We start from the raw sequence: 22,134 nt of genomic DNA, 5'->3' as shown, positions 1-22,134 counted from the left end.
CACAAAAGTCTCTCATCCCTCCTCCACTGCTGTGGACGTTCTCACAGGAGCAGGAGGCCGGTGAAAGGCTCGCTCTGCTGTCGGCCCGGTAGCCCTCAAACAGGATTAAGGGAGGGTATGGTTAGATGGTGCTCCCGCTTGGTGTAATTCACCCTGATGTGATTTCCATTTGTCTGGCCTGGCTCCTACTTTCCCCTCCTTCTAATCCTCCACTCTTCTCACCACTGACGGTGAGCCGGGCTAATCTGCTGGCAGAAGGAGCAGAGGCGTCCATGCGTAGACTCTCTCCGATAAAAACACACAGGAGTCGCTGGTTACTTTGGCTGGTTTACACTCTATGGGAGCGCACACCTTCTCAGAGTGTTTGTGGACATGAAACTTGTGGTAAGATTACTGTTAGAACTGTACTGTGACTGTAGCAGCTGTCTGAGGATGCAGGATTACCTGTCATTAGCTCTATTCTATGTGTGATTGGCTCTGCAGATCACTGTTGTATGTAGCCTGTCAGTCCTTCTCTCTGACTAACGCGAGTTGCCATGAACAGAGTTTGACATTATTCCTTTTTTTTTCTTCTTTCAATTGACGTAATCAGAGCAACTCAGTGATTTCTTGTCACGAGGTGAAAGTTGTTCATTTAGAGGAGAGACATTTAAGAACACTTTCTAGTGCAAATATTACGTTTGTTACGTCTTTGTTGAACAAGGTTGATTTAGATAACAGTAAATACATGTGCATTTCAAAGCGTCAGAAAATGATTCAGTTCATTGCAAGAGTTGGTTTTTTTAATCTGATTTTAAAAGACATTTTTCTTTTCCCAAAATTCATTAAAACCAATGAAGTAAAAAAAAAAAACAACTATCGAGGATTATTCTGGTGACTATGACTAGACTGGTAGCCTAAATGATGATAATGTGACTATGTTTTATTGGAAATAGATCAACAATTTCTTGCTGCACTGACATGTTTCATTAGACTTCTTTTTTAGACTCGTAACTGAAGCCTAATTATTGTCTTCATAAATATTTTTTTTGTTAGGGGTCAGCACATTGAGTCAGACACCTTACACAGATGTACACTCCAGTCTAGTTGTTAATGGGTTAGCAAGCAGCTTCCTGATCTGTGTCCGTGTCAGGCTGCTGTTCATTCTCCTCTTAGCTCAGAGATGGTCTCCACCTCTTTGTCAGTCTACACGTTGGGGAACAGAGCAGAGCTTTCAATTAATTAGAAAAGATAAACTGTATTAAAACAGTTTAAAGCTGTGTGTCAAAATACTGTACAACAGCAATGAAACACAACACAATTTTTTTTTAATTCTCTGTGAGTTCACCAACAAAACAAACTTCCTAGTTCAACTATGGACACAGACAATCTGCTGCCTGGTTTCAATAGTACTCAAATAAACAACAAAAATGTTGGAGTGAGTCTTCATAGGAGCGTGGATCAAAACCTGCAGCCAGAGTTCTTGTTTAGGACACGAACAAACTGTTGTCTGTGTAAATGTTCGTACCCTCCCTCAATCAACCATTCAATTTCAATGTATATTGTTAATTAATAACAACTGTTATCTCAAGCCATTTTACAAAAAGAGCCTCTCCAGCCCATAGTCTGTAAATATTAATAGATGAAGCCTGGGTGACGTCAGCTATCTGTTCTTGCAGGAGGCTCATCTGCAGCAGCCGCCATGCTGGAAATCCTGTCTCAGCCTAACTTTCAGTCAACTTAACAAAAGTCATTGACGTGTATCGTTTTCAAAATCAAAGAGAGTCGTTTTGAAAATATTCACCCCCGTACAGAGTGTGCCATCTATGACAATAACTAGTCAGATCTATTGCGTTTTTTGCATCAGGCTGTAAAGACGTTTATTCATGCTGTAAAAACAACTTGTTTGAATGTGGCGTGTTTGTTCTTGAAGCCAGCCTCAAGTGGACACTCGATGAAATGCAGGATTTTGCACATTGGCATTGGCTCATGTTTTCAGATTGCAGGTTCCTGCTAACGCGTAGACGTTACTCTTTGTTATATTACTAAAGACCCTTTCTTTAGCAAAGTTACAAACCCTACGCTGAACTGGCTCAATACAAGTTGCACTCCACTGTCAAGACGTTCATTTCAAATGGATCTCCTACTTTCCTCCTCAAATAGAAACATTTTTGCTGAGATTTTAAAATATACTACTGATTACATTTTATTGTTGAAATGCCCATAAGCTATTGATATGTAAAACTGCTTTATTTACATTGTGCCCACTAACAAGCTCTCTGTCCGCCCAAAGTATACCACTGAATATTCTCATTTCACTGTTGCAGCACATACTGTGGTTTTCTGTCAAAACAACCGGTCAGATAAAGGAGCTTGTAACACTGCGGGAGAGAAGACACCAGAGCCAGCTGGCCCTGAACCTCGCTGAGGTGGTTGCTTACCTTTAACCTGGAAAGTTTGATCACATCTTGTGAAAACGGTTTGATTAGCTAAGGCTTGCATTTTAACAAAATACTTTCTATCAACGGTTATGGTTTGGTTTGGTTTGGTCTGAAATGTAAATAACAAACAAGGACACGAGTGACACAGAAAAGCTGAGCAAGCTCTCTGCACGCAGCACTCTCTAAATCTGAAGTCAGCAGGAGTTTGACTTGATGAACGATTTATCCTTACAGGAGACCAGCAGGAGTTCTGGGTCGCACCTGGAACTGTTTTGACCTCCTGTGTTCATGTTTTGTCACAACTGCCAAACACATTTTAATCTCTTTTTTTTTTTTAATGGTTATTAGCCTGTGAATTCAACAAATTGATCTGTTTTAAGGCTGCCAAACAATTATAATTCCTTAATTAAAATAGTTCATTGTGATTGATCATGTTTGTCATCACATGCTTAAAATGCGTCATTATTTTGCATTTTATAAATGTGTCAAAGTTTATCTTAACAATGTAAAGCAATACTTACCAGTGTATTGATTTAGGAGTCAAAGAATGCAAGTGAATGTAATCAATGATCTTCACCTCTGGATTTGTATTTAAACAAGTTGAATTACTGCTACACCAGTGACTTCTCAAACCAGGACTTGGAGTTGGGAGAAAGCTTCACAGTGCTCATTCTGTGATGTACAATGTTGAGTTGTATTACTGGAAATAATAACCTATAAGAGACAATGCAGGAATGCATGCACAAAGTGACTCAGTGAGACTGACAATGCAACAGTATTTACACTTTACTCGCTCTCCATGTTTAATGCAGGTCCTGTTTGTTGCCCACAACAGTGAGGCAACATGCCGACCTGAGGCTGTCTCTTTGAGTCTCCCACATACAACACTTAATCAGGAAGAGCGGTTGGTCGTCTGTTTAGTTTCACATCTCTGCTGGCTTTGGTGGCGAGGTCTGACATCAGTCTGATTAGCTGTATCTGTTTGGTGAAAGCTCAACCTCAAAGTCAATCAGTGCTATTTCAATTCTTTACGACACAAGGTGCATACTACTTTTGAATTGTCAACTGAGCAACCTGAGGTTTTCTCTCAAAGTGAAATGAGCCATTCAAAGGTGCAGCAGTAAAACCCCACAGCTTATAAAATAGCACGCTATTAATAATCCTGTACCCTAATCAGTGTAAACACTGACATATTGATGAAATATATTCTGAACCAAGAAGAGCAAATCAAATCTAAAATATATTTTTGGACACAATATGTTGGTTTGTATAAGATAAAGACTAAAATGTCTAGACAGAGAATAGTTCTTCAACCATAATAACATTATTGAAAATGTACTTTTAATCACAAACAATAATAGTAAATATAATACTTCTCAACTGTTGATCTTTTTAAGTCTCAACATTTAAATATTTGAGAAAACATTCATCATGCTGGAGCGCTCTCATTGCTCCATTAATGCAATGATAATGAACTTGTTCACGTTGTTGCTGTGTGTCTCTTTGTGATAACAGGTGAGATGCTCCTGACATGAGTAAATGGCCCCTGATATAGCAGAGATGACAGCAGAGGAAACCCTGGACCAGGGGGTGTCCAGCCCTGTGGGGGAGCTAAAATTAACCCCTGAACAAGAGCTCGAGGAGGAACTACACAGATTCAACCAAGTGACGAGCCATCACACAGACGCGCCCAGTGAGGAACGAGCAGAAATCAGTGACAGGTAACACAAACGTTAAAAAGAAAAAAAACATGTTCTAAGGGGCGAGTGGTGAACAAGCATTACATTAAATAACATCATTTTACTTTGGTTTGTCTCATTTATATGTATGTTTAAATTGTAGGGATGATTTGGAATATCTGACATTTAGTGTTTTTTTCTCTTCTTAAAATATAAAACAATCAAACATTCAGCATATGTTAAAGGACAATGCAACAGATTTAGAGAACCATCAAATGCAGATAAAGATCCTGCTGAGTGAGTACAGGAGCAGGTTTACTGTATAATATTTGTAATAGCTCAGCTTTGTCTGCATGTAAACATAACCAGAACATGTTCAATGACAGGAATCCGGCATTATGTCTGAACCTTGAGCTTTTGGAAGTGAATTTAAAGCAGCTTCAGTAAATCTCAGGTTTTTATTGCTAGGACTAAATCAGAACGTTACAACACCACCTAAAGAATTGAACCGAGAGTTGACTTTGTAAATAACATCAGTACAGTTTCTATTCTGAGGTCAAAATTCAACTGATGTGTTACATAAAGGACGAGGAAGAGGGGACTAAAGGGAAACTGAATGGATACTTTATCTAAACAATGGATACCTAACCCAGGGCCACCCTAAGGGGAGGACCAAATATGTCATGGAGGGTTCAAGGTTTGGAAGTTCTGTTGGGATTTTTTTTTTTTTTTTTCAGACAATTAAAAGTGATATTAATTGATATTGAGAATCATAATGGAATCAGAATTGCCCTTGGTGTTGATGAAGGAGGCTTTAGTAACTTGTGTTTAAGTCTGTCTGCTTTAGTTCAATGACATGTAAGGAGCAGGAAGCTGTGTCATAAAACTACACTCAGACAGAAACTCCTCTGTGCAGTGAGGAGCTGTTCTGCAGGATCTGCCATGATGGCGGAGCCTCAGAGGAGCTGTTGTCCCCCTGTGAGTGCTCTGGAAGCCTGGCCATGGTGCATCAGGTCTGCCTGGAGCATTGGCTGACCGCCTCCAACAGCAGCCATTGTGAACTCTGCCACCACCAGTTTGCATTGGAGCGCCTCCCAAAACCTCTGACTGAGGTAGGCTTTTGTATTACACAGCATTATCATTGTTGCTCAACTCAACGCTTCTCTGCATACAATTCTTAAAATGTTATATTTTTAATTAAAAGATATAGACTGACAAATAAAAAGAAATATGCACTGTAGTTGTGCAATGGTGTCGCCTCACGGCAAGAAGGTTCCTAGTTTGAATCTTAAAGCCAGCAGTGGCCTGTCTGTGAGTTTGGATGTTCCCTCCCTCCCTCGATCTACAGACATGCTCCTGAGGTTACTTGGTCACTCTTAACTACCTATGAGGGTAAATAGCTGACTGTCTCTCTGTATGTCAGTGTCTTGGTAATTTGTGCAAGGACCACAATCATAATAAATCTTTGCTAACAGGATATGTAAACCTCTTCCTGTTGTAAGCATGTAACCTTTATTATCAGAGAGCAGTAAAAGAAATGTAATTATCAGATTATCATGTTGAATTACATTTCATCCAACACTCAGTGTAGGGATTAAATGTGCTAAATATGAGCTTTAGTTGCATGATGTAATAAACTTCCTGATCAGAGTGGAAATATATATCACTCAAGTTTGTGAAACAAAAATGACACTAAATATTGATACCCACAAAAGTTATCAGCATTCTGAAACACACAAAAGGTATTTCTAAAAAAACCCCATCAGGCTCTGTTCAAGCTTCTCCTGATGTGTTGTTGAATGAGCGAGTGCATCGAGCTAAAGAAAGAGAAGAAGAAAACCTGAAACTAGACGTTGCAAAGAAAAAGCTCAAAAGTTTCAATGGAAAATAAATAATGCAGTCAAACTGATTTTGTTTGTAACACTTTTGCTAAAATAGTTACCCCTCTTTAGAAAAATAATATATTTGTTGGACACAAAATTAAAAGTCAAATAGTTTGGGTCTTTATTGGTAGACCATTATCAGTTGGACAGTCTGTGCCTTTTAAGACTCGAGTAAGAGTCCAGGTGCAGCTTAACTTGGCAAAACTTCTGGAAGAAGAGTGTCTGAGCTGGCTTGACTTTTGAGCTTTCATAAAGAGCGTATTCATAATTATTGCACAATTCAATGAATGATTATAAATGACCAATTTTACCTTTAAAGTTAAACAAAATGCTCAGTCTCACACTTTTCTATCCAGTGACTTGAGTTTTTTTCATCAATGAGACAGCACATGTCACGGTTAGAGGACATCTAAAACTCATGCAGCCTTCATGTTGGTCAACCTGCTGCTGCCTGCTGGACTGCTGGAACCCATAAAGCCACTTAGTCTGAGAGCCAGATTAGATGGCGTTTTCTCCCCTTGCTGCTCTGTAGAGGACAGAACAGTTGAGTGTATAAGTAGCCTCTCCCACTTCCTCCTCATTGTGCTGCATGTGTGGTCACGGCCACTAATCTGCTAATGAAGCACCACGTGCTCTGTATGGTTAAGCTACAGTGAACGGCAGAAGCCTTCTGTCAGCTGGTGACGGACACACGCACACACACACACACACACACACACACACACACACACAGATATACATGCATACTTTACAGTGGTGATGTAATGCAGTTGCCATGGAGATATGGAGGTGTGTCAGTCATCTCTGACTAAACAACATGCTCTGCACTCATTAAAAACGAGGGCTGAGACAATATGCATTAACCATTTATTCCTGGGTGCAGACTCAAGTCTGAAGTATTGCAATAAAATAAATATTGCGGTTGGATAGTATTGCTTATCGCCCCTGTTCTTTTTTTTTTTTTCTAAATCCAAATAAAACTTGAATCATCCAATAGGAGAGAGTAAAATGTAATATTTTTTCAAAATCACGTTAGCCAGTCAGCAGCATACTGTAGTTTCCCCAGATTCACTGCATCTCTTTGATAATCATCTGAAAAGCTTTTTTCTTTGTTACCTGGGCAACAAGTCCAACCTACTCTAAGATATGATTGGGAGTGACAGTAGCTCAGATTGTAGGGACCGAGGTTGTGAACTGGAGGGCCACCACTAGAGTCCTCTGTTGCATTTGGATTGTCCCTCCTATCCCCTTTCACCATCCTCTTTACCTTAACGCCGGGGAAAATGTTGTGAGGATAAGGAAAGGTTTTCTGAGAATTCATAAAGGACCAAGAGAAGGGCGACTGCATTTCCGCTAAACGACAGTGGAGATATGGGTCTGCCGTGGTGAAAATACACTTTTCTGTGACTTCTTAATAATCCTAATTACCACAATGTAACTGAAATAAAGAGAATATAAACTACCAGTCTACAAAGCAACAAAAGCCACACATAAATCAACATTAAATCCAAAGTATGTATGATTGTATGAAATTGCCTTGTGCTCTCGAATTTACGCCACCAGAGAGCTATAAATTGTTACTTTATGAACAATATACTGAAGGTTTTGGATATACAAGTGTAGAACTGTACAAACTATTTTTAAGTGAATAAAATGTTTTGAATAAAACATCATCTGCGTCACTTTTTGGTCATGGTTAGTTTTCGTGAACTGTCGGATGCAGAGTCGCTTTAAAGGCTGCTGCCGCTAGGACTTGTGAGGCTGCATTATCTTATCTCCCTTCGTAAAGAATAGTCCAGTGTTTCCTATGCTTAAGGAGGTTATAAAGAAATCATGGACGGACATTTCCTTATATTTTTAGAGAATTTGAACGGCTCTTATAATGGCCGCCGCTGTACTTCCGGGAGTTAAGGTGAAGAGGAAAGTGAAAGGTCTACAAGTCTGGAAATTGGGTCACCGATTCCTGAATGTGATGTGTACTGGGAAAAGAAAATTCATATTTCATTGGATATAAATAAGGAAATCACAGGTGTATAACCATATTTAAAACCTTTCAAATGCATCAATGAACTTGATAGATAACTGACTGCAGTAGCCTTTTTATAAAATGAGATGGAGCTGTTTGATTATTTTTAGTTGATTGTAATTTGACTATGTTGATATGAAGATGTCTAATCATATAACACGTGTTTGTTAAAGTGTATATATTTCTGTGTATTATGTTTATAATACTTCTTACTGTTGTCTTATTGATGTATTGAAGGCTCACACCTGAGCTCAGGCTTTGATCACCCCCTGCTGGCCGGATGCTGTAACGTCTTGACAGTTCTTGAGTTTTAAAGCCCCATGTTGATCATTTCCTGATACTGGAGTAAAGTCGTCTTTAATGATTGGCTGTTAACTGGTCTGCTTTCTGTCTCTGCACAGTGGCTGGGTTCTCCCTCTGTGCAGCAGCAGAGGAGGACTCTGTGTGGTGACGCAGTGTGTTTCCTGTTCATCACACCACTGGCCAGCCTTTCAGGATGGCTGTGTGTTCAGGGAGCCAGAGACCTCTACTACACCAACGGCATGGAGGCACTGGGGCTGCTAGTCCTCACACTGGCCCTCTTTACCATTTACGTCTTTTGGACTGTGGTGCGTTCAGGGTTTCAATTATTCAGACAGAACAAGTGATTGTTTGCTTTCCATGCTAACCTTCAGCATAATACAGCTGTGTTTAAAAATACTGAAGATTTCCTAGCTAGTTGGCTGTGAGTTAGTTTATTCCACAAGCTACCTTATACAGTAGAAACTTAAGAGAGACAGCTGTTATTTTAAATTGGTTAGTCACTTTGGGCTTGTAACATTTTATGTGACCTGTACAAGAGGTACTGGAATATATATTTGTTTCACAGGTGTCTGTGCGCTACCATATGCAACTGTTCAAGATGTGGAAGAAGACTGACCAGAGAGTGCGACTACAAGTTCCCCTGCAAGCCCACAACACACTGAACCAACAGACACTGTCCATGAAAATCCCCGGCAAAGCCTCCAACAAGGAGACGATGGTGTAGACCCGAGTCTACGATTCTAAGCAACACTCACGTACGAGGACGGAGGGGGAACAAAGTGCAAGACACATCCTGAATGAACAGCAGAGTTCAAGAAAGAGTTAAGGAATATTCCTCTAAGAGCTGGAGGACAACTGGACTGACCGGCCTTCTGTCTGTTTAATGAGAGAGGAAATGTTGACACAGTCTGAGAGGAGCAACAGCTCAGACGTTTCACAGTCCTTTGTGATGAAAACTGGCCTCCAATGCAGTCATCCTGGTGAGTCAATGATATTCTGATCCACAGTGAGCGTCGCTATCAGGATTTCTTGGATTATTCTCATCTGGTTATCCTACATTTATTTGGGACAAACAAAACAAAACCAACTGATGACAATCTGTAGAATTTAAACAAATGGGACATCTTCAAAAAAACTTTTTTTTTTTGTTATAAAGTTGAGAAAAGCTTCCCCAATTCCCCTCACCATCTCACCCTCATCTAAAGCTGATCGGAGAGAATCCAGAGGTAAATGTTCACGGAGGCTGTTTGTGGGGATTGAAACAGATTTCTTTGAAACTGTTGAAAAGTATGGTAAATGGACTTGAGCTTGCATCGCGCTTTCCTTCTCTTCTGATGACTCAAAGCGCTTTTACACTGCATCTCACACCTACACAAGAGGCTGCTGCTGTATGAAGTAAGACCATCAGAGGTAACTAATCCTATTCATGCACATTCTGCTGCCGCCGAGGCAGCGGAGCAATCTGTGGTCGGATATGTTGCTGCAGGAGCTGGGGATTGAACCCCCAACCTTCCTTTTGATACTAGACACCATCACAGCTTTGTTGTTTTCAAATAGATAGTTCAAAGTAGAAGTTGTTCAAATTGTACAAAAAAAAAAAAAATACAAAATTTAGTCCCTGAAACTTCTTTTGGAAAGTTTTGAAAATAAAACATGAGCATTTCTTTTCATAAACAACTTTTGTGTGAACGAGCAGAAAAGTTAGAGAGGCGAGTACAACATCAGTATGCATGTATGTGTATGTGCTTTTGACTGAAACTATCTGAAAGACTACGAACCAGTCTAGGAAAAACACTTTTTTTTTTTTAAATCAAAACTCTGGTGAAAATCTCATCCAGCTCCAAACCTGTTACTGAAATCAAATATTCAATAAAACACAAAGCCAGTGTTTTAACTAAAGAGTACTTGAGACTTTATTATTCCAACAGTTTTATTTATCTCACACACACACACACATTAAATAAAATGTTATCAAGGCACAGTTCATAGCTCATCTTGTGCAATTGGAGCAAATCAACAAATCAAGGACAGCCGGAGACGGAGGAGTGGTCACATTACAGCACAGCTCACTTCCTTTGACAGATCCTGAAGAGAGTAAAGCTTCTGTTAGCATGTGTAATCATGTTCAACCATTAGACGCATGCTGGGGTCATGTTAAACTTAAAGACATAACATGCAGTTAGCGAAGGGGCAGAGAAAGACTCAGAGCTCGGTGTCACAGCAAGTCCACACTATAGCCGATTGGTTTGTTTTCATTTTCCCTGAAGGTCAGCTGCTTGAGCCGTAGAAACAAAAACTGTCCCTAAACTCAAATCTGTATCATCTCCTTTAAAGTGCTAGTTTATCAACTTTGAGTAAGACATTTTATTCTGGCATAATTTTATTCTCTAAAAATAAAAAAGCTCCGGAAAGTATTTTTACTCGGTCGTGGACTGGAAGGACTCTGGATTTTAAGTCGAGACCATCACTGATAGGATAGTTCTCCACAGAAGCAAAAACATGTTTATTAAAAAAGGTACAATTAACTTAAGTTGATTTCTATCCCTTGGTTACAGCCAAATATTACTTAAATGTTAAATATTAGTGAAGTGTCATTTATTTAAGGTCAAATCTGATTCACAAAGAACTTAAACCGTCTTTAAAAACTTAGATACATAGAAAACGTATGAACTCATGGAGAAGGGGTGGGACTAAATAAGTTTATTACTTTGTGATGTCATAAAGGGAACATCTCCAAACAGCCCGTTTGAGCACTCATTTTCAGAAAAGTGAAGCAGGCGAAAGACGGTGAGGATGAACTTTCCTCATGTTTGGAGAAAGACTAGGGACACATAAGTGTTAGAAACATGGCCAAGTGTACGATACTTTGCATATTATGTGACCTTTGAAGTATCTATATAACGATGCAAAAAGTGGTAAACAGTAGCGTTCAGAGATTTCTTCAAATTCAGGATCTTTAATGATGTAATTGTATGTGGACAATGAAATCCCCAGATTTTTTGCTATTTCTAGTTTCCAGAATCAGAACTGTCAGATGCTCTCTTCATAACCAATCAAGTAACCTGCTGTCGATTAACCATATCAAAATGTCTAATAAAAATCAGAATGTAATTTTCCATAAAGAATAAAATTCTGATTCAAAATCTGATGTTTTTTTGCTATTTTTAATAAAATATGGGCTTTCAAAGTTTTGCAACATCCTACTTGGAGATCAAACTCTTGAGAATAGGGGCGTATAAATTATTTTCCCTCAGCACAAAAACTTTGTTGTACAAAATCTTTTGTACAGAAAAAAGTGAAAGATAGCACAGATTGAAAACTCATAATAACACCACCTCCTGATCAGGTTGGTTTTGCAGCTTTAATTAAAAAAGGTGAAAGGAAACCAGCCTCATGACACTCAAAACTGTGCTTTGGACGACCTGTCTGATTAGCATCAGAAAGGACATCGACGGCCGTGAGTCCTTCTTGGACCGTCAGTGAGCAGTCCTCACCCGAGCTTTTACGGCCTCTTTCTGAGCATTAGGACATGAAAATGGTCTTCTCGTGTCATACCAACGGACTGCTGCCGGAGAGTATTTTCTCTCCCGCATGTGCAGGATTAACACGGTGGTCAGTTGTCGTCTTTACAGTGTTCTAGTGCAACTTTTTGGCTAGGATGAAAGTCGACACCAGAGGCGGCCTCGGTCGCAACAACTTCTTTGCTGTTTGCTCGGTGTGTCAGGGCCTTGTAGTACATCCGTCTGGTCTTCAACTAAATCGTTTCGCATGTTACCAACTAAAATGCTACGGCAGCAGCAATGAAACCATGCAAGGAACAAGCCATGCAACTGTGCACGTCAGGAACAAGCAGATGAGCAGCGGGTAAGAACCTCCTCACCTACCGTACTTTAAACTGCGCTCCATATTCAAGAGACAGAACAACACTTCTTCTTTCTCTTGGGCTTCAATGTAGGCAGAAAAGACAGTGACAACAGTCATAGGTAACAGTGTCTGTGCTGGTATCTACATGTCATGCAGAGGAACCCATTCAGGTCCGTCCTTCCTCCACAACTCTAAACCCCTTTAAGGGTAAAAGTAGTTCGACTTCTGATTGCTATCAAGTGCTAACACATTGGCAGGGCATGTTCTCCGCCAAAAAGAGGACGTGTTTGTCTTGGTGATGAGGAAGTGACGTTTGGTTGCTCACATCACCTGTGCTGTATTTGCTTGTTGAATAAGTCAGAGTGGTTACCTGTCTGCGATAATGCTGGATGTCACTGCCCGCAACAAATTCGTCATCGAACTCCAGTTCGGTTTCCTCTTCACCTCTGCCCTTCAAACACACCTGGCGCTCAGCCATTTTCTGAAAAGGTAGCACATGACACTTACTGTGAGTTACATCGCTTATTGTTTGATAGAAGCTAAACTACTGTATGTGAAGAATAAACTCAGCACCTTTCTGTTATCCAAAAGCATGTCTGATCTACTTACTTTCCCCCCTTAATGTTGCTTGAGTGTGGAGCTCTGGAGCCCTGTACACTATAAGTTACAGAGTTTGTAAGTGTTGCGTATGGGTGCTGTGCTGTTCTGTCAACATTGTAAAGAAGTGTAAGAGATCCTTTCCAGGAGGTTGTTGCCAATCAAGAATTTTGTGACAACATTGTTAGATTTTGACTGTGATTTTGGCAGGGTGTACAGGTGCATTGTGGGATGCGTAGTTTGCTTTACTTACCTCATGGTTGGGGTTTAGAAGGAGCACCCTTACATCCATGACGGGACCCCAGCTCCTGTGGCCCTGCAGAATCAGGTCTCTAGGATCCGCCTCTGCACCTGCACCTTCTGCCCAGATCTGACTCACACACACACACGGTCAAAATCCTATGCAACCCTGTTCCCAAAAAAGTTGCGACACTGTCCACAAGAAACAAGTCAGAAAACCAAAATCAGAGTCGTGATCTTCAGGCCCTCAGAGACAGGCTACATTAAAAAAGACCATTGTGAAGCATAAACGATTGCATAGGCTCCAAAAAATAATAATAATAATAAATAAAAAAATCACAATTTCTAAATTTGGCACCGATTAAGCCATTTAGAACCACGGACATCTAAAAAAAACTGCCATATAAAACCTGAGTAACGTTTGAAATCAACCTCCCAAAACCTGCACAGAATTTCAACGTTACTCACAATAACAAAAATGATCAAAACAGTTACAATTCGAGGAGGTCGTCGTCTCAGCCTGGATTTAAAGGCATTTAAATAAAATGTCCTTTGCACTCATGTTCAGGGCCTTGTGGTCTTAAAGGTAGAAGCACGTCTGCATCTCATTAGGTCTAAATGACTTAAAACTGCCCAACCAATCACATTTCCCCCTGAATGGTTTTCTGAAGTTTGCCAATGGCAGAGGAACACGGTTAAAAACGTTTTAACTGTAGCTACTCACTGTGAGCGTATCCCCACAAGCCAGAACGCAGGAGGGGGGGATGTGGAAGGAGACTTCTCCAGACTCTTGGTACATCTTACGAACCACCCAACCGCCCAGTTGCTGCTCCTGGAAATGTATGTGAAGAGAATAAATGGGCATCATTTATATCAAGGTTTACCAATAAACTGTTTTTATATTCCTTTATTTGAGAGACAGGACAGTGGATAGAGAGGGAAACCAGGGGGAGTGGAGAAATGACACGTTGGAAGGGAGTCAAACTGGCTTTGAACCTTCATCTGCTCCAGGTACAAGAGCCTCAGTACATGAGGCACGCAAGCTAACCACTAGGCCACCAGCGCCCAAACACTTCCTTTTTCTCCAAAGACTTTCTCATCATAAGACAGAATTGATTCAGTTAATTTTAAAGACGAGGGGGACGTCTTCAAGTGTTTTAATTGAATGCACTCGCTGCTTACTCACTCCCATTTTATTCAAGCTGTTTTGAGCGAGTCTTTTCTTCTCCCCATCAGAATATGCAGGGAGTCGTTTCTCAGAAACACACAAACCCTACATGGATGTGTGCCTATTCTTGGTCTGCTTGCTGCACCATGTTTGGGAGTTCTGTCAGCAGCGTAAAAAGAGCGAATGTTTAGATTCTAGATGTCAGGTCAGTAATTGTTATTTCAATATCATTGTCTTTTTCCCAAAACCCCAAATAAAAAGTTTTGGCCAATGAGAAATCCTTACTTATTGTCCTCAGTGTCAGTCAGCTCTAAAAACACTGGATCCTACATCTCCCACAAGTCAAACTAAAAAAGTAGTATGAAGTGATGTTCAGGATAATATTCAACTCTAGAAAGAGCTTTACCTCCTCAGAGTTGTTTTTCAGTCGTATATATTTCCCTTCCATGTCTATCTCTGCCACACTAACAGCACCCTGCTCTGTAGCATGACTCGACATTTTACACGCCGGTGAGCTGCCGGAGGCTCCTTCATGTTTCCGCTTCTTTCCCCTCATTCTGCGGCTGCTGTGCTCGTGAGTCCGAGGTACAGCCGTGCATTGAGAGGGGCTGGGTGACAGGTGCAATCTGAGAAAAAATAAAGTGCATCAGCATCAAATGCAAACAACAGCAACAACATGCAGTAAGAGACTTGAATCAATGTTTTATATTTGCAAATGATGCCACACCTCTGTTCCTCCACCTCCAGCATCTTTCTGTAGGCATTGATCTCCATGTCCAGAGCCAACTTCACATCCAGCAGGTTCTCATAGTCCTCCAGCTGTGTGTACATCTGGCTTCTCAAGTTTAGAAGCTCCTGCTCCTTGTGACCAAGTTTCTGCTGCCAAACCTCCCGCTCCCGGTCTAAAGTCCTCTCCAAGTCCTGCAAGCGGCTTTCCAGTATCATTTTCTTCCAGGGAGAGCAAGAATAAAGAAAAAGGGGGAACATCTGTAAGGTCCACACTTCATAACTACAAACTCAACCTTAGTGCTGAACTACTGCATCGGTTACTAGCAGGTTTACAAACTGACAGAAACAGCAACTTGTAAACTGGAAATAGTCACTTTTAAATCTTTGCTCTCACATCAACCATTTTAAATCTTACTGGTTTTAACAAACATCATTTAACTCATTGTCTATTTGGTCAGATCTCTTTAAAATCCCTGAATTACTAAATTACTAAGTATTAAATGCTGTACCCAAAGAGCTGTCTCACAATCTTCGATCCTCCGAAGGGGCCCTGCTGGTTGTTCCATAATCGAGATTCTAATCTAAAGGTGAGGTGATACTTGAGAATAGTGTTTTTTTTCCCAGGAGGCGGGACAATCAACAGAGCTTGGTTTGATTACTTTACAATCCTTGAAGGAAATACATGAACGAGAGAAACGTTAGCAGACCTCCAGCTGATGGGGATGGTTGGTTAAAGTTGAGTTTGCACATTAGCGTGTGTGAGAGCAAGGAGAGTTATTGATGGTATTTGTATTCGACTTAACATACGAACTAAATAGCATGGAGCTCTGAAGCGCCATTCCGGGGAGTTTTCAAGGTAAAGCTTTTTTTTTTTTTTCATTTTCTTTGTAGTTGAAAAGCAAGACATCTTTCATTGATCCTGCACTCTTCCAGAGATAATATATGTAAAATAATAAAAACAGTGATGTTATCAAGTCCTTATCTCTCATGTCTTAACTTAAGTTAAAAAGGTTTTTTGACAACCGTTCACCCCTAATCAGCTCAAACAGTTGTGTTGAGTTGTGTGTGAGAATAAGGCCGTACACAGGTTTCACACTCTTCAGGTGAGATGTTTGTTTAGGTCATTAGGTCAGTGACAGTTTAGCTGGTATGAGAGGTGGTCATGCATTGACTGGCTTGTACGTTGTTGTTAGGCTGAGAACGAGAGCAGGACATTGGAAGGTGCCGAACTTCATCAAGCACATTCACACAAACGCATTCCCTCGTGTGTTTATTTTTGTCCTAAATATTTTTCCCCTCACGGCAGAGATCCGGCACAATGCCCGAATACTTTAAGCCCTGACCCTGTTTATCCCCCCCGATAAACTGACTCCTGTAACTACAACAGCTGTGTTAGTCTCATCCTTTCTCTCGATGAGTCATCTCGACAATCTTTTACATCTTAGAGAAACTCGCACATGTTTTAATATCTGCATATTATTGGATGTCTTTCTTCTCGCTTATGAAATGTGTTTATGTGCATGCACACATGACTGGTTGATTTGTATTTTACTCTTACCATCACCTGCCCAGGGACAACCAGTTAGCTTTATCTGGTCCAAAGCCTCTCCTCTCTTCTGAGACTAATGGTTTACACTGTCCCTGATTCAAATAAACTACGACAACAGGTGATTTGATAACTAAGCCAATCATAAATGAGGACCCTCTTCTAACTCGATCACCTCCTGGGGTTTGGCTCAGAGCTGCACTTACATCTTTCTGATACTGCTGAAGCTGAGAGCTGAGGGTCTCCAATCTCAACTTGGTGGTTTCAAGTTCCTCATTGGTGGCTGATGCAACTTCGTTTTTCTCCAACGCAGCCTGCTGGGCATTCTGTAACTGTGGTGCAAAGAAATGTTTTTAGAAAGTTCAAAACAATGTGCAATAAATCAGGAGGATTTGGACTGAGGCGTCGCGTGTCCTGCGTCAGTACCTTTAAACTGAAGGTTTTCTCAATCTCTTCCTTATACTGCTGCAGCTGAGACTCATGGTCCTGGCGGAGCGCTCTCATCGAGTCGGCCAACTTACTCTCAAACTCTCTCTGTCTCCCCGAGTCCATCTCTACGAGTTGGCTCTCATGTCGGCTTCGGATCTCAAAGACTTCCTACAAAACATTAAGGTTATAGGTCAAACTGAGGTTTTCACCGACTGAAGTACGCAAGATGAGCTGCATGAATCAGCACGTCGCCTGACTTTTAGCTTCATATCAGAGTCTGTTGACTTTTTTTTTTCCATTCACAGGTTTTTAAAAACACCTTTAAACATGTTTACCTCTGCCGTTCTCACGTCTTTTATCTGCTCTTCAGCACTGATATCCTCTCCCTCCTACCTTTCCCACAGTAAACAGATTGAATGTCAAATCCACTGGACTGAAAAAAATGGAGTCCCTTCAGAGTGGGATGAGAGCCGATGTGTCCCGAGCAACAACTTGCTTTTCTTAGTGATGGCGTGTTCTTTGTAACAACAGCGATCCATCAGAGGACAACAGACCTGAGAAACCACGACTTAGAGTATACATGTAGGATGTTTTTCATCAGATTGAGGTGAAGGCTTTTGATTTAAAGCGAAGATGGTCCTGTGATACGGAGCATGCTGCGTGTGTGCGTGTGTGTGAGGCTGTTACCTGCTCACTGATGTTCTTCTGCAGTTCAAGCTGTTCTTTGAGTGTTTGAACCTGGTTCTCCATTGCAACCCTCCTCAAGATCTCAGAGCTCAGCTGGTTCTTTGTGTCATCAAGAACACTCTCCACCTAGACACAGGCACATACACACACAAACGCGCCACATGATTGATGGATTAACAGCCTTTCATCCGGTTTGTCTTTTATTAAGTGAACCCCTTCTTTCTGTACACCTCAACTACTGTAGATTTAAACAATCAAATGATCTGGACGATCTGACGGACAACTACACACCCACACCAAACTCCAAGAAAAAATGCTGACAAAGCAAACTATGATCAGACCCTAAAAATCCTTCTGTCCTTTAGTCAGTGATATTTTAAATCAATCAGTAATGTTTATTCTAAACTTGATGCTACAATAGATAAATTCCATCACGTTTTGTTTCCATCCAAATCAAACTATAACTCAGGCCAAGAAATGTAACTATATATATAATATAACAGCAAATAAGTATGTTTCAGTGTTGCATCATAACAAGTGATTTTATCAAGTCAGCACCTAAATAAGTGTTGCGTGCGTGTTTGCTGACTTTTTCTGGAAATATTTAAAGGAGAACATTGGCCCCGCTCGAACAAAGCCCTGAGTAGGTCCAAGTTAAACAGGATGAGATGTGGACAAAACAAAGGAACGAGTCTCTCTCCTGACAGTCTTTGCAAAGCATGTGATCGGTAGTTGACTATTCTCACAGTGACAAAAAAAATGGACAATGGACAGAGAGGAAGTTGTCCACAAATGGATAACAGAAGCTGCCATTGGCTCTCGAGGATAAAATAAACTAATGTTGTAAAACTCCCTCCATGCACTGCTGAGCCATTATGTTCAAGAGGGAGTGACAGAGGAAGGTTACAGTGAATCTTATCTGTTAAATCGTAGTTAACAGCGAAAACTCTAATCCAGGCCTGAGATTTCTTAGGACAGTTTGATGTCAAGGGAAATGTTCACTTTTTGATTTTAATGGAAAAAAGGATGTTATCATGTCTTCTTATTAGACTGTGTGAAATTGTTCATAGTCCGCATCACTTCTGGTGAAATGGTCAAAATTCTACTTTGATGGATCACAGCGACTTTGTCTGTAGTGAGTTATTTCACTAGTCCTAAGGACATCAGTGCTGAATTTAAAAAGGCACTCGCCCCCCAGGGTTTCTGAGAAACTGGGTCCACTAGATTCAGACACATAATACCTGCAGCCAAGACTGGCACCTGCATGTAGATGTCCCTAATAGTCAAGAAAGCAGCTTCCTTCACATCAATCATGTCAGATAATTGTTCATCTTCATGAAACTCTAAAAGTTAGAGCAAGGGTTAATTAGAATGATCCTTCGTACCAACTACAAGTTCTTATTCAGGCTATTTCATTAGATGATCGATCATTAAACCTAAAGTTAGCAGTGAAGTTAATGGGATTCTAAATTTACGTTTTCCAGCTGTCCCTGCAGGTCTGTGAAGTCCTCATTGAGTCTCCTGTTGTCAGACAGCAGTTTAGTGTTCTCCACATCCTTGGAGCTCAGAGCAGCCTCAACGTTCCTCAACTGGGACAATGTGTTGGCCAGATCGCCCTCCTTCTTCTGGTTCCTGAGGAGAAATCAGAACTCATCAGTTTGTGTTTGGCTGCTGCAGGTCTCCTGTGTAAAAAGACATTTTTAATATAAAAAGGGGTTTATGGGTAAATAAAAGGTAGCCTCTAAAAAAGCTCAACTACATTTTATTTCCATATAAAAATTTAAACATTATTTTTTGACATTTAAGAGGACAAAATGCAAACGCTGACTATAACTATCATTTCTAAGTAAATGAAGTGTGTGCTCTATGAAGCACTTCTGGGCCCATTTCAAGATCACTCAGAGCAACTATGTGAACCAGTTATAAAAGTATAGTACAGGCAGGCCTGCTTTGGCAGATTAATGTCTTGAATATAGCCTACCCCGTTTAACACTGCGGCAACAACTGAAAGTCATGCCTTCATATGAAGTGTGCGCACCTGATGCCACGCTTCATATGAAGTGTGCGCACTTGATGCCACGCTTCCTGCACAGACCGGTCATGCATTGCTTTATTCCAGGACTACTACTACCTTGCTTTTAGTTTCCTGTAGTCCTCGTACAGATTTCCGTAGTCTATCTGCAGCCGGGCCCTCTCTCCGGCCAGGCCGTCCAGGGACTTTCTAACATCGGCCAACTCCTCCTCGTACAGCCGCCGCACGTTGCCCATCTCCCGGCTTTTCGATTCTTCTTTATCCTCCAGCTGAATGAGCATGGAGGACCGCTCACTCTCCAGCTCTTGGACCCGCTGGATGTAATTGGCGAGGCGGTCGTTGAGGGATCGGAGCTCATCTTTTTCCTGGATGCGGGACAGGCGGGTCGGACTGGTGCTTGATGCGGGCAGGCCAGCGGCAGCGCTGCGGCGGCTGGCGGAGCGGCTGGTGCGGCTCCCGGAGCCGGCAGGGGTCGAGGTGGCAGAGGCCATTGTGGTAGCGAACACTCCGGTCGTTCTGGTCCCCAAAGACTACTTCAGGTGATTCTGAGACTATACACCGGTTTAAGGTGCAAATAGACGTGCAGTAATATTAAAAATGCAATAAGTCAACCTGAAACACTTCTGTCAGGTTGATCGCTCAGAGCGCCGCAGAGAAAACACAGATCCGTCCCGGTTTACTTGTTAATGGTCTTTTCCTCCAGAGTTTAAGGTGTCCACAGCTGAAAGAAATCAAAGTTGACGAGTTGACGCACTGAGACGTGTAAAGAGCACCGTCAGCGTAAAACCCTCCTAAATGGTGCAGTACATTTCCTACTGGGATTTTCAAAATATAACTCAGCGTGTTTGTATGCCCGACTGTAGAAGTGCGCGCGCGCGCGCAGATAGTTATCCAGTCAGATCAAGTAAGGACAGTCCAGTAGAACTTGAATTGCCCTAGACTTTAATTAAATAACAATAACATAAATGCATACAATTAAAGTAATTAGGTAAACCACAGCAGCATGAAATACTTGCATTAAGTCACTTAAAATAAAGGTCTTCCTATACAGGTGAGTTTTAGGCAAGGATTTAAAAACTGGTAGTGAGTCAGGACTGTTAGCCCTCTGGAAGGTCTTTGGTCTCACCTGTGGATCTGTAGTCCATTTTCTGTCTTGTTTTAATCTTGTATTTCTCCTCACAAATAAAAAAAACCCCTCACATAGGCTATATGTCATCTAGTTGCAGATATAGACTATCATTATTAATTATTGATATAGAACAGAATAACAAAAACAAACTCAATGTAACCTAATGGCACGAGATATCCCAGAAATAGACCAAAAAAAAAGACAATAAACACAAAAAAAAAGAATATTACAAAGAATGCCTACAGTATGTGATAGATTAATGTTTAATGTGCACATTGAACCATTTTGTTCTTAGGCAGCACGATTAAACAACTGAATGTGTGCAGGAAAGTGATTTATATTGACAATAATATTAACATTACACTATATGTTTTACCGAGTGAGACTATTCCAACCACTTTACTTTGAAGGTAACACCGGATACGCTCCATTATCTTTCGATGTTACTCAGTATAAATTGACTGGAAGGAGTTAGATCCTGCAGGACATCAGCTGATGAAGATGACTCGCTGAAAGCTCGGATGTTGCGTTACTTATCACAAGACTGCATTCAGGGACAAGATTGTGTTTGCAGAATTATCAAAGCAAGTCTTGAGCCTGTAAAATGTTAGCTTTAAAGGCAGGGTTAGTAATTTTGTTTGTAAGATGTTGGTTCTTTGGGTCCTGACGGACATTATAACTCATGTGCTCTGAAAAAGGAACATGGCTTTTTGAGGGAGCACAGAGGGGAGGGGGTGGGTGCAGAGGGAGCACTGAGGGAATGCTACTTTCAAAATCTTGTTAGATAAAATTGCCTCTGTCTGTTATACATTCAGTCTTGGTCAGAAAACTCCCAATTAGTCATGACAGTAAAAAGTATGATTGCCTTGAAGGTCAACTGTGCAAATGTTTCATTATTGTGACAAAAAACATTTCACAACATGATCAAATATTTAATAAAACAAAAGGTAAAATAAATTTCACCTGCTTCAATCTATTTATACCACCAGAAATGGTAGGCACATCATACTTGTTTGTGATTGGACTAAAATCTTACTAATGTAATCGTGACTTTTCTTCTCCTGTACTGTCTCCTATGTGTTGTCTATGATGCTGCTAGTTTAGACTGGCTTCAGGTGTTAAAAAGTTGACAGGATAATGCTAAAGTTATGTTTTGTCCCTTCTGTGTAAAATAATTTGTGTTAGTTCCACGTTTGCAATTCTTGTAGAAAAGACTCATCTGTTTTTAAAAACTTTGGCTTCAAAGAAGACTACGATGGCCCAATTGCATGCACAGGACCAAAAGATAAACCAAGATGAACTGACACAGAACAGTAGAAACACAGAGGGTATATATGGGACAATCAAAACGGAGGGAAACCATACAAAGGAAGTAAGATAGGAGAATAAAGACTTGGGACGA

At 40.8% G+C, this 22,134-nt stretch overlaps 2 protein-coding genes across 3 annotated transcripts; one reads left to right on the top strand and one right to left on the bottom strand.

Moving 5' to 3' along the window:
* Positions 1 to 265: 265 nt before the first annotated feature.
* On the top strand, positions 266 to 9,674 carry LOC306821488 (E3 ubiquitin-protein ligase MARCHF3). Of its 2 annotated transcripts, XM_079339948.1 has the most exons (5): positions 266 to 384; positions 3,936 to 4,141; positions 5,016 to 5,211; positions 8,410 to 8,616; positions 8,877 to 9,674. In XM_079339948.1, the coding sequence occupies exons 2-5, from the start codon at positions 3,960 to 3,962 to the stop codon at positions 9,033 to 9,035; spliced, it is 744 nt and encodes a 247-aa protein (XP_079196074.1). In that variant the 5' UTR covers positions 266 to 384; positions 3,936 to 3,959; the 3' UTR covers positions 9,036 to 9,674. The 2 variants fall into 2 exon arrangements, with proteins under 2 accessions (XP_079196074.1, XP_079196075.1); XM_079339949.1 differs by lacking the exon at positions 266 to 384 and having other exon boundaries at positions 3,924 to 4,141.
* A 520-nt stretch (positions 9,675 to 10,194) lies between these two features.
* lmnl3 (lamin L3) lies at positions 10,195 to 20,383 on the bottom strand. Its single transcript, XM_079339269.1, has 11 exons — positions 19,703 to 20,383; positions 19,047 to 19,203; positions 17,572 to 17,697; positions 16,882 to 17,052; positions 16,662 to 16,787; positions 14,908 to 15,128; positions 14,587 to 14,806; positions 13,737 to 13,844; positions 13,026 to 13,142; positions 12,546 to 12,656; positions 10,195 to 10,396 (listed from the first exon to the last, which is right to left on the bottom strand). Exons 1-11 carry the CDS (start codon positions 20,092 to 20,094, stop codon positions 10,361 to 10,363), a joined length of 1,785 nt encoding a protein of 594 aa, XP_079195395.1. The 5' UTR covers positions 20,095 to 20,383; the 3' UTR covers positions 10,195 to 10,360.
* Between the last annotated feature and the right edge of the window lie 1,751 nt (positions 20,384 to 22,134).

The sequence above is a fragment of the Symphodus melops genome (genome assembly GCF_947650265.1).
Source record: "Symphodus melops genome assembly, chromosome: 3".
NCBI lineage: Eukaryota > Metazoa > Chordata > Actinopteri > Labriformes > Labridae > Symphodus > Symphodus melops.
The sequence above is the reverse complement of the archived record's forward strand: the minus strand, read 5'-3'. Positions and strand labels throughout refer to the sequence as shown.